At 34.6% G+C, this 13,526-nt stretch overlaps 1 protein-coding gene across 1 annotated transcript in view; it reads right to left on the bottom strand.

Annotated features, from left to right (window-relative positions):
- LOC132561916 (gem-associated protein 5-like) overlaps positions 1-13,526 on the bottom strand; it is a 45,995-nt gene that overhangs the window by 13,034 nt on the left and 19,435 nt on the right. The window contains exon 17 of the mRNA XM_060226632.1: positions 396-524. Coding sequence (XP_060082615.1) covers positions 396-524 — 129 coding nt within the window. The remainder of the gene's footprint in view (positions 1-395; positions 525-13,526) is intronic.

The raw sequence follows: 13,526 nt of genomic DNA, 5'->3' as shown, positions 1-13,526 counted from the left end.
TTTTCAAATTTTTATGATGATGTCTAAACGACTTAAAAGTTATGACCCAGACAAAATTGTATGAGAAGTACAAACACAATAAGTGTCCCTTCACTAAATCAGAAGTAATAATTAAAAGCAACAGGCTAGTAGTACGACACACTATGACCGATTAACCAATATTTTACCTCAGATATATGTGTTTTGCTATGAAAAATAGAGTCATACAGGATTATAAAAAGCAATCCAGACTCAAACCTTACAAAAGCCTTCATATTATGGTTTCTTAACATTATGGTAATAACAAGAACAACATTTAAACACCAATTTTATCTAGTTCAGTCTGCGTTGACCTTTCGTAGACCTGTTATTTAGGAAAATGAAATCATGAATGTAAATAAGGTGAAGTGCCGTACCTGAGATTTTCTTGGCAAGGTAGACAAGATCATCATGGAGGAAATCTTTGCCTCTGTTTTCTGCTCGTCCAGTGAGTGGAAAGTAAGATTTCACCTTCCAGTTCTTCTTCTTCTTGTCCTTCGTTATGTCTGTAAAAGAGTGAAATTTATAGCAAGTTGATATTCAACAGAGAAATGTTAGAATTGTATAAAGAAAACAAAACTTGTTTGCTATCATCTTTCGAGCAAATCTTAAGTTTGTCCAAAAGGGCCCCTAGCTGGCTGAAGGATACAGATCAAACCTGAATTGTTCAAGGATCCCTAACAGACAATGGACACAGTCTAAACCTAGATGGCCCAAAAGGATCCCTAGTAAACCAAACCTAACTTTTCCAAATGGGTCTGTTGCAGACAGATGGACAGAGACCAAAACTAAATTGTCCAAATGGGTCTGTTGCAGACAGATGGACAGAGACCAAATCTAAATTGTCCAAATGGGTCTGTTGCAGACAGATGGACAGAGACTAAACCTAAATTGTCCAAATGGGTCTGTTGCAGACAGATAGACAGACACCAAAACTAAATTGTCCAGATGGGTCTGTTGCAGACAGATGGACAGACACCAAAACTAAATTGTCCAAATGGGTCCGTTGCAGACAGATGGACAGAGACCAAAACTAAATTGTCCAAATGGGTCCGTTGCAGACAGATGGACAGAGACCAAATGTAAATTGTCCAAATGGGTCCGTTGCAGACAGATGGACAGAGACCAAATGTAAATTGTCCAAATGGGTCCGTTGCAGACAGATGGACAGAGACCAAATCTAAATTGTCCAAATGGGTCCGTTGCAGACAGATGGACAGAGACTAAACCTAAATTGTCCAAAATGATGTCGGACAAACAAATGGTTACTTTTTGGTGTGGCATTATATGTTTCAACGGTGTTGGCATTTTGGTTGCTGTAGATGTAAACATCCATGTCCAAATATATAGCGATATATTGGATAATTATTGATGGCTGGTAATGTTTTGTCTCATAACAGTTACATATATGCCCCAGTGCATTGAACCCCTTTAATCAACACAAACATGGAAAAATAACAGAAACACTACTGAATGGCTGGCCAATTTCCCTGACACGATTCTGATAGCGTGTTAAAAATCATCTAGGATGTGACCAGTCGTTTGCCAAAATTCACAGCCTTTGGCAAAAAACATCCCCGTGGAATTTGTACGGCGAATATAAGAGTCATTTGTGACACAACTAAATGAAGTTAAACGAATGAAAGGAAATTTGACCAAAAACTGCGGTTTGAAATTATGGTAATCAATGTAAACAAAATGCTGCCATTTCCAAAATGACAAGCACTGATGTCCCTTGACTACAGATTGTCCTTAAAAGTCCATGGCAGACAGATGAATGTAAGGCGAATGATTACCATATCAACAGAGGAAACAAAGCTGTCCAATTGTAATCCAAAGAAAGGGATTCAAACCACTTGGAAGCAGGGAAAATGGTGAACTAAACTTTTTTTCAAAAATATATTTTAGCAATTTTTAAAGACAATTTAGTGGAAGCATTCTATCAGGAAATGTTTTCGATCTAAGAAGACAGATTCATATGTACTTTGACCTATAAATTAGTTTCACAATGTTAATGGAATTGGTTAAGATAACTAATGCTGCAAGTTATTTATATGATCTTTAGGTTTCACAATGGGGGTTGGGGGGTTGGGAACAATATTATACTGGCAAATGGCCAGGACCATGACACCATGAAACCAGGAGGTAAGATTTCCTGGCAATTCTTCTGAACATAACAAGATGTTTATATCAATACCTACAATCAACTTGTAAACAATCTTTGTAATGAAGTACACAGATCACCAGACTTCAAGTGGACAAGAATTCTGTGGCAAGATTAAGGTCGACGGTCACAATTCATACAGTTTGAAGAAAGACATTTCAACAAATTAAATCATGTACAGATGTGTAGTGAGCATATTTCAGAATCAACTCGGTTGCATCCTATATAGATTAACACTGAACTGACAAGCGTCCTATATAGATTAACACTGAACTGACAGGCATCCTATATAGAGTAACACTGAACTGACAAGCATCCTATATAGATTAACACTGAACTGACATGCATCCTATATAGAGTAACACTGAACTGACAGGCGTCCTATATAGATTAACACTGAACTGACAGGCATCCTATATAGATTAACACTGAACTGACAGGCATCCTATATAGAGTAACACTGAACTGACAGGCATCCTATATAGAGTAACACTGAACTGACAGGCATCCTATATAGATTAACACTGAACTGACAGGCATCCTATATAGATTAACACTGAACTGACAGGCATCCTATATAGAGTAACACTGAACTGACAGGCATCCTATATAGATTTACACTGAACTGACAGGCATCCTATATAGATTAACACTGAACTGACAGGCATCCTATATAGATTAACACTGAACTGACAGGCATCCTATATAGAGTAACACTGAACTGACAGGCATCCTATATAGAGTAACACTGAACTGACAGGCATCCTATATAGATTAACACTGAACTGACAGGCATCCTATATAGATTAACACTGAACTGACAAGCATCCTATATAGATTAACACTGAACTGACAAGCATCCTATATAGATTAACACTGAACTGACAGGCATCCTATATAGAGTAACACTGAACTGACAGGCATCCTATATAGATTAACACTGAACTGACAGGCATCCTATATAGATTAACACTGAACTGACAGGCATCCTATATAGATTAACACTGAACTGACAGGCATCCTATATAGACTAACACTGAACTGACAAGCATCCTATATAGATTAACACTGAACTGACAGGCATCCTATATAGATTAACACTGAACTGACAGGCATCCTATATAGATTAACACTGAACTGACAGGCATCCTATATAGACTAACACTGAACTGACAAGCATCCTATATAGACTAACACTGAACTGACAAGCATCCTATATAGATTAACACTGAACTGACAGGCATCCTATATAGACTAACACTGAACTGACAAGCATCCTATATAGATTAACACTGAACTGACAGGCATCCTATATAGATTAACACTGAACTGACAGGCATCCTATATAGACTAACACTGAACTGACAAGCGTCCTATATAGATTAACACTGAACTGACAATATGTGACAGCTATACAGGCTACATAGTCAACACATTTTAACTATATCTCACTTTAGAAAACATAACATTATTCTGACTTCAATAGATTTTTATTTTGTTTTTAATGCTATAGAAATTTTATACAAACGGTAAAAATATTCAAGATAACTGTATCGTTAAAGGGATTTTCAAACAATAAATCCAATTAAATTTCACATTCGATATTTTTTTTAGTAGATTTATACAAAATATTTTAAGTTAAAATAATCTATTTTCATGATGTGTAATATTTCTGAAAAACTGGTAGTGTACAGCCATATGACATATAGTCTGCTGTTTATAGAAATCTTAGTCATTATAGTTGCTATGGAACAGAGCACATATTTTTCTTCTTTATTCCATGTGACTTTTATTTTAAGCTCACCTAGCCTAAACAGCAGTGTGAGCTTATGCCGTAGTGTCTGTCTGTCTGTCTGTCTGTCTGTCCAACGTCAACTTTTCATTTAAATGAATTCTCCTTTGACTAGTGGTTTGCTGGGATGAAGCCCGACAAACATTTCAAAAAGAAATGACCTTGACCTATACTGAAGGTTACTGGAGTCAAACTGTTAAAACCTTAAAACCTTAAAACGACTTCTGATTAACCAGAAGGTGCAGAAGCATGACAGATGGATATCTGGTATGAATCCTGACAAAGTTTGTGAAAGAGAAATGACCCTGACCCATATTCGAGGTTACAGGGAGTCTATTTTGTCAAAACCTTTAAACAACTTCTTCTGACTAACCAAAAGGCCCAGAAGCATGATGTTTGGCTGATAGGCTTCTATTTTTAATCCTGACAAATTTGCGAAAAAGAAATGACCTTGACCTATTATCAAGGTCACTGGGATCAAATCTGTTAAGATTTTAAAAACAATTTCTTTTGATTAATCAATTCCAGACACATGATTTTCTGTTTTAATAGATTCATGAGATAAAGGCTGACAGTTTTTAGTAAAATAAATAACCTTGACCCGTCTTCAACATCACAAGAGTCTATTTTGTTTAATCCTTTAAATGACCATATTTGATTAACTGCCAAAAGGCCCAGGAGCATGGCATGTGGTAGATATATTCACCAGATAAAGCTTGTTTTAATTTACATTTAAACAGTGGTGTAAAATTCTTGTGTATTTGAGATGCACAATGAATATCAAGTGAGTGATACAAGCCAATTTGGCCTCTTGTTCATTATCAACAGTTTCAAATAAAAAGTGTCAAACAGGAATAATGATGAATTTTAACCCTCCAACAAGTCCTTTTTCCACTCTCACACAAGCATTAAGTATTTCTTGGAAGGTCTTCTGAACAGTCATCAGATGAAAGAGTAAATTAAATCAACCAATCTCCAATCTTTGATAAATGTAACAAATTTAATTGATTTACTTATTTGTTTTGCATGGGTCAAACAAGGACATACTACTAAAGGTCTATTAATAGCTTCAGAGAACAAAGGAAATTCCCCTGAACAATGTTTATGCCATACAATATGATTCCATGTATCGGACAATCTACTCGTTCAATGTTTCCATGTAAACCAATTGTGACTGACTAGACCATATCACAGCATTAGTATCTCTACCGACCAGCTTTTATCAGGATAGATTGCCTAATACAACACAATTTGATAGTTTGTACGTTAACTTCGTCTCTCATCATTATTCCATATTCAGCATATTCCCGGAAAATTTCCCATTTATTGATGTGAATGGCCACTTATCAGTAAATAGTTCATTTTAAGTAACCATAAAACCAATTGACCTGTCTGTATAAGTACAGCATCTTAACTATATAGTTCTAATGCAATTTCAACCACACAAACAGTGGAAAGTCCATCATGAGGTAATCAAGTATTGACATGCACAACAATCCTTTGATAAATTCCGAACCTTCAATTTAGAGTGACAGGAAATAGCAACATGTTATCAGGACATTTAGAGTTACTCCCAGTTGAAATAACAACATCCATTTATCTTTCATAATTGAGATCTGATAACGTATTTAGATGTAAATAGGTTCAATAGAGGCCCATACATAGGGCCTGTATTGTTCAGCTGGTTCAGTTTGCTGAAATACATTTTTTTTAACTAAGGGAAAATTATCTAAAACACATTAATTTGCTATGTTTCCACTGTATGGCCCAACCCTTCTGCCGTAAACAGCTAAAACCAAAAGTTTAAATAAAACAGATCATGCTTTGTCAATGGATGCTTCAGACCAAATATGGGCAAAATCCAATCATTCCAACAGGAGGAGTAGGATTTTAAGGAATTTGCTCTTTTTCCCCTATTGAACCTAAACCTTCTGGCCCCAGAGGGGTCAGACACACCTTTTATACCAAACTGATTTCCCATCACCAAAGCATGCTTCAGACCAAATTTGGACAATATCCAGTTAATCCTAACGAACAAGATAGTGGTAGAGGGCTATCGTTATTCCATTGTCAGGTAGCACTCTTCGTTGAAATGTGTGAAATTTTGCCATGGGACGAAAAATACCTGTACAGTACAGGTAAGTATTTTGTTTGAATCATGAGGTGACAATGACGTTATCATAGCTTACGGTCCGTGAAAAAACTTTGATACATCGAAAAGTTTGATTAATAAAACTTTGATTCTTAAGGAGGTAAGTTAGAAGTAATATATAGGAATAAAATTTGGAACCAGACAAAGACTTCGATACATCAAGGAATTTGAATCATCAAAGTTTGATTCATGGAAGTTTGACTGTAGAAAATTCTGTGTGAGTGCCACCATTGATTGTGGAGATTATCTGGTACATAAAACAGACATAGGGAGGATTCCACTCAATATTTAAGAGCAACAATAATAAATGAGACAGCTAGTATTTACTGTTGCAAATTATTCCACTCGATCATCATCATCCAAAATCAGGAAGAGGTGTTTAAAAACTAGCATGTCAGTAAACTTCCAATTGATAAAGACAGTGATTTGTGTAGAGGTCCCTACAAACAAAATTTGGAAAAATCCATGCTGTAACATCTCAAGGAAAAGCAACAATATACCCTCATCATTAAAATCCAAGATGGCTACCTGTCAGCCATTTTTTTTTTTAAATCAGTCCAAAAATCAAACAGAGACAACAATAGGGACCGACAGGAACCTACATAAGATGTTTGAGAAATCCATTGATCCAGTACCTCAAGAAATAACTATAACAAAATTTCTCTTTCAAAATCCTTGATAACCATTTTGTTTTTCTGATCAGTCAAAAAATCAAACAGGCACAACTAGAGACCAACAGGAGCCTACCTGCCAAATATTAAGATCCATTTGGTCCTTAATTACACCTCAAGAAATAGTGACAATAAACTTTCCTTGTAAAACTATGTCCAATAAAAGAATGTTCCTTATACATTATGTAAATTTATGTAGATTTTAAGCCTCAAAAAGTCATTAATTTATGCCTTTAGACCTAAAAATGCCAGTTTAAAGGATTTGCGTTAAGGTCCTTCTAGGATTTGTCTCTGAAGTTAGGGGCTTGATGCGTTGGGAGACGACTGAAGGAAATCTACATTGGTCGAGATCGACAGCAAAATGAAGAGGAGGGAGGGCAATAACTCATAATTTGATAGATTTTGAAATTACCTACACTGTATACTGTGTGTTCTAAACCATGTCTATATCTACAATCCCATACTAGCGAAATGAATTATTATGTTACTTCTGAGAGAAGAGATTACAACAAAACTCTGAGACACATTCCGTCAGCATTGTCTTACCACCAGTAATCTCAAAAGGAATGTATAACAAATTACAAATTCATAATTAGATACAGCACAGACAAATAAACAGCATTAACCATTTAATATTGGTATTTATTCAGTAAGGAAGTTTTAAGCATACTAACACACAGTTACAATACATAAATAAACTAACATGAACTCTTCACCCTTTCGTATCAATTTTCATTTTCAGACAAACATCATTGAAATTTCTTTGTAAAATTGATACATTTTTAACAATTCCCATTGAATTTGGCTAGACTTTGTATACAATCCAGACAATTACTAATGAAATCAATCATTCTACTGAATAATACATTAAAGAAACTAATAACCAATATATTCACTTAAACCTTGAAGCAGTTTTTATGATTGAAATTTTCTATTAAAATTTTTATTCTTTTTTTATTTTTTTCTTTAATTGACAATTTTTCAATTTACCCATTAATATTTAACTTGAGAAAGACAGAAAAAAAAATTAATTAGAATTCGGTCAGATACATTTTCAATACCTAGGTATATGATTTCAGGAGACACCTTTTTATAATTTACTGTTGGAAGAGAAGATACGCAGTAACCGATTTAACAACACCAAAGGAGTCCTCTGACAACATCATAATGCGACCCTTTCAGACGTATTGTCAGTGTCTACTTCAACGTACACCAGTAATGATTATTGATTTAAACAGATATACTTCAGAAACTCTTTTTTGTTATAATACAACGTCACCGGAGCCTTTTAAAGACCGATCTGTTTTTTCAGTCATTAATTATCATGTTTACATGTTTTGAACAGAAATTGTACAAACATGATATTTACATTTTTGCTTCTTATTCCGATAGAAAATGTTGTTGCAAATAGTCACATTCAATATTTTTGTTATCTTAGAACTTACCACAATCAAAATCATTGCATTTGCCCAACCTGAATTTTCCTATCAGCCATAGACATGGATATGTTTGTTACAAATCACTGTCTTACTGGTGGATAACTACATAGCACAATAAAATGGAATCTGCAAAAAAATTGGTGGGGGCAATGCACATGTTGTACACATGAACTAAACATGTCTATTGGTTCATGAGATATTTTGTACATATGGTTGCCATGGATGCACTGACACACAAATCAATTACTATATAACTCCCCTTTACCTAAGCAGCGGGTTTAAAAAATGAGTTTGATAAATCTTCTTTCTTTGCCTTTTTACTTTTTCTTATGGGAAGGTTTCAACCTTTTTTGACATATGGCCTTCAAAGTTTTTTTGTTTTTTTTCATATCACAATCTTAAACCTGTATATAAAACTCTAAGGAGGATCACCATGACATACGACCCCTTAGTGATAATTCAAAATTTGTTTTAAAGTGTTAAACCTGGAATTGCTACCTATACTGTTCTATCTGCAGTGACACTGGTGTATACTTGACCTTTACAATGAAGTTTTAGAGTGGCAATCAGCTGACATTACCATACCCTCACCTTGACATGCACACAAACTCACACTTTCACTTATTTAACTTATTTGGCAGTTACAGTGATATAATTGCCAGATAGTAATCACTGAGGCACCATATCACTTATTGATGAATCAAGATTTTTCAGTTTAGCCTGATATCATGAGCTGGGATGGTTATACAAATTTGACAAATTTTCAAGCAAATAATGAAATATTTCTTGAAAACTGCTCATTGATAATCAACTATCTAGAACCTAACTCAAAGAAATGTATAGGACAACAGCTGTTGCATAATGAATGGAAAATAAAGAAACACAGCTGGAATAGTGCTGTAGAAAACAAGGTAGTTAATCACCCACTGACAAGACTAAAGTGATTTAGGAATAAATACACAAGGTGTGGTCAAAGCAGGAAATTACAGCTATATATATTGCTACTGTTTTAATGATGAAACACTGGAAATGCCATTTTCCCATAAAGATATGGACAGTGACACTGTTTTCCCTTCCTGTTTAGAAACCTTAGGAAATAAATCACACGGAAACCTTAAACAATGGACAGCTTACCTGAAAATTATCATTAAAACACACAGCATTTCATGTTAAAAAAAATTGTTTTCTGTATGATAAACTCATGATATCTCATCATTTTATCATAAAGAATTTTTTTTTTCAATTATGACGTTTGAATTATCTTCCTTGCATTTTGATCTGGATCATTATTTTCCTTATCTGTACTGCCAACTGTGCAGGTAACTACAGACATTTCATTCGAAATGTCAATAAAACTACTAACAGGAGACTCACAAATGTAATTTTTATGTGAAATTCATTAAATTCCCATATTACATCTGTCTGCTGGAATCCGGATCAAACAATGCTGGTATCAAGTGAAAACGCCATTGTCATGTGTTTAATTTACTTTCCCGTGTCATTTTACGGTTACATATACATGCAAACTCGGAATCGTATATATCATATACAGTTTTAAAAAAATCTCAAAAAACGGGCTTCTTTTCATGTAGTACTTTATTAAAATCGAACCAGCTGCCATTGTTGATGGCATTACAAAATTAAGAACAGAGCAATTTTATTTTTCAATGGACATATCTGATTGGTCAATTTTATTTTTCAATGGACATATCTGATTGGTCAATTTTATTTATTGTTGTTTTTCCCCTTTATTATTTATAGTATATATACAAACCCTCATCCCCCAGAAACACTGTAACAGCTAGGTCCCTGTCACTAGGATAGCTGTAGAGCAATGCCAGTGTAATATGATGGAAAGACTAAAACATGGTCTGGGTCGCCATACAGTAGAGGTACAAAGGTCATGCAAAGAAGATGTATGAAAGAATGTATAATAAATAGGAAATCTCCATTCTAGCGACAGAAAATCATTATAAGGTTTAAAGTACACAGTGGCTGCAACAGAACCAATTTTTTGTCTGTTCCATGTATTCTATACCAACAGAGAATTGCCGTTGATCCCTAACAGTAACTCTATCCTCTATATGAACCTATTAGGACTAAAAGGATAGACTGGAAGCGATACAGATCCACAGACTATGACCATATGACTTCTTATTAAAGTTATCTGGGACAGATAATAAACAGAATAATCAAATCAACTCTCCACCATTCCTAACCCCCCCAAGAATTTTCACTAAAGAGATAACATATTGATAAGGAAAAATTAACCCTGATACTGAAAGTACATTGGTATTGTTTGTAAACATTAAATGTGGCAGGAAAACAGTCCGAGGTTGATGAAAATGATTAGCCTTCATGTACTGAAGGATGTAGAGCTTGACGTGTTAAACTAAATCTACTGACCATTTTCTATCTACTTAGAAGTAAAAGCAACATGATCACTATCCTCCATTAATACAAGAATCCTGATGTAGATATGTCATGAAACACATTTGCCGACTCAGCATTTTATATTCAGACTGATCTCAAAATCCACAGAAAGCTGTCCTCTGATGGCACGTTCATTTCCATTGTATAATAACTCTGACAGACTGAGTATTACTGGAAATATAATTTTGTTATAAATCCTCCCAGACCACTGAGTAAAGTATGGACAGCGCAACGACAATGAACAGGAGGTTAAGATGTATTTTAGTAACTGGCTTTTAAGAACTAGGGATGACCTGACATACAGTAATAAATACAAACACATATATTTATTTGACGTCGAGAAAAAGCTGAAATCACTTTCAGTGTTAATAACAAATATCTGTTACTTCCTGATGGAAGATGCACAATTATCACCTCTTTAACCTGTTGACCTATTGCCCTCGTCAGACAAATATAGACGGTTAAGAGGAAATCATTTAATCAATATGCCAACCTTTGCTAGGCATCTTACAACATTATAGTTTATATTCATAGCTTTTATTCCTGGGTCTAATATTCTTTTATATTGCCACAAAATAAGTGGGCTAAAACACAACCTCTAACTATAAGCAGTGTAGGGAAGTGTGCTATGAAGCACCTTCTTAAATTGGAAGTTATCACCTTAGTTTGTTCTTCTGGGTACCATGCTGTTGATGATGTGTTCAAAGTTGTCCCATCTAATGAACAAAGTCCCTCAAACATACTATGTTAAGCTCACCAGTCGTGACCAAATTAGCAACCAGGTATGGGATCCCTAAAGAGTTTAATGAAGACCATACACTTTAATTTTTACGATGGTGACTTCAAACTTTTTAAATAAATCACAGAGAACTTATATTACTGAAATTACGAAAGTCATTCGCTGTGAAAGAAAATTGGTTAAGAGTACTGACAAAGTATTAAAAATCTTAAAATCTCTTTGATTTATCTTAAGAACTTACGATTATTTTACTCATAGAAATTTGAAATGTTAAAAGAAACCAGCAAAATTTAAATGAATAATTCCTTGTGTAGTGACCTTTCATAAACAGAACTGTGTTGTTCTCTGGTGACAAGGCCAGGCAGTATAAAGGTGGATAGCAAACCCATTGTGAGGAATATCAGACTCTAAGTTTGTATTTATATCGAAGAAAACAGACGTAGGACTGAAGAATATTTCCCTCCCTTGCCCACTGCTACATAATGAAGTAGATAACATGCATTGATAAAATTTGTTTTTCGATTATATGTCTTAAAAATGAATAACAAGAGGCCAATGGGCTTTAACAGCAATCTGGCCATATATAGGAAAGAAACAAAATACATCTTAATTGCTCAACTACTCCACAATTTACATTGTAGGTTCATAAAAACATTTTCTGCAAACTTCCTATTCCTTATATATACTACTACACAAATACCATAACTACGGACCTATTGCTATTTGAAATAAGAAGTTTTAAGATCTTAACTCATTTGACCCCAGAAAACTTGTAAGAAGATCGAAATCAATCATTCAGTTATGTTAAAGAACTAAATCAACTGCCTGGACCTTATGGTTATTGAGAAGAAGTCAATTGAAGATTTTAAGATATTAGACCTCTGTGACCTGTAAAATGGGTCAAGGTCAATCACATGAACAAAATCTGTAATCTTTTATCCCAGCATGCCACAGACCAAATATCAGCAACCTTGACCTTTTGGTTACTAAGAGGAAGTTGTTTAAAGATTTTGATGTATTTGACATATGTAACCTTGAAAGTGAGTCAAGGTCAATAATACAAATAGACTTGGTAGCCCTTCACTCCAGCATATGACATGCCCAATAGCAGCACTAAAGATCATTTGGTTATTGAGAAGGAGTTGTTTAAAGATTTTGCCATATTTAACCCCTGTGACCTTGAAAGTTGGGCAAGATATATGATGTGAACCAACCTCAGGTAGCCCTTCATCCCAGCATGCTTCAGACCTAATATAAGCACCCTGAGCCTTTTGGTTACTGAGAAGAAGTCATTTGATGAGAGAGTTTCAGCATGATAGACAACAAACCCTTTGGTCTGATGACCTAACAATACAACTGACAAGCTGATTTCTTTTCATATCAATTTCTTAATAAAAAGTTTGTGAAAGACAAAACTTCTAACAGAGTGGGAGTGAAACATCATCCTGATTGTTTTCAGTCGGTAATCAGTTCATGAAAGAATCAAAGATGGATACCAAACAGTATTCAATAGAGCCTCATCAAGGAAGGTAAATAAAAATGACAGTAGATGGAACATCAACACCTGGATTCCGTGGTTTTATTATCAGTTTACATGTTTTGGCTAGCTAGACTAGACATTATCAGAACCGTGACAGCTCGTGACATCACAGTAACATTACCTAATATGGTATTAAGTAAATCACAGTAACATTACCTAATATGGTATTAAGTACTTTCCCTCTTCAAGCTGTCTTCTCATTCATTGTAATGATATAAATAGACAGGACAAGCAACAAATACAAAGACAAGTGACAGTTATGGTCAGTTTATGAAATGAGCATAAGAAAGCATGCAGTTTTAATGTCTTGTACTATAGCTATTTATACAAAGTTGTTTCCCAATATTCTGAAAATACATATCAACTGTTCCCTTATCTTGAGTTTGCTTGAAGTTTGTCATTTATGTAGGAATATTTCCAGTATTCATGATCCAAGATAGCTTCAGAACAGATATAACTATAATTTATTGATTGACTTAACAACATAAAACTAAACATTTTTAGCATAGTGAGATATTACAATGTCAACACACATGATGAGTTCTGTAATAACTAGGCTGTACTCTTACATCACGATC

Source organism: Ylistrum balloti, unplaced genomic scaffold (assembly GCF_031769215.1).
Source record: "Ylistrum balloti isolate Yb309-2 unplaced genomic scaffold, AGI_CSIRO_Ybal_v1 Utg371308, whole genome shotgun sequence".
Classification (NCBI taxonomy): Eukaryota; Metazoa; Mollusca; class Bivalvia; order Pectinida; family Pectinidae; genus Ylistrum; species Ylistrum balloti.
This window is presented reverse-complemented; position numbering and strand designations above follow the sequence as displayed.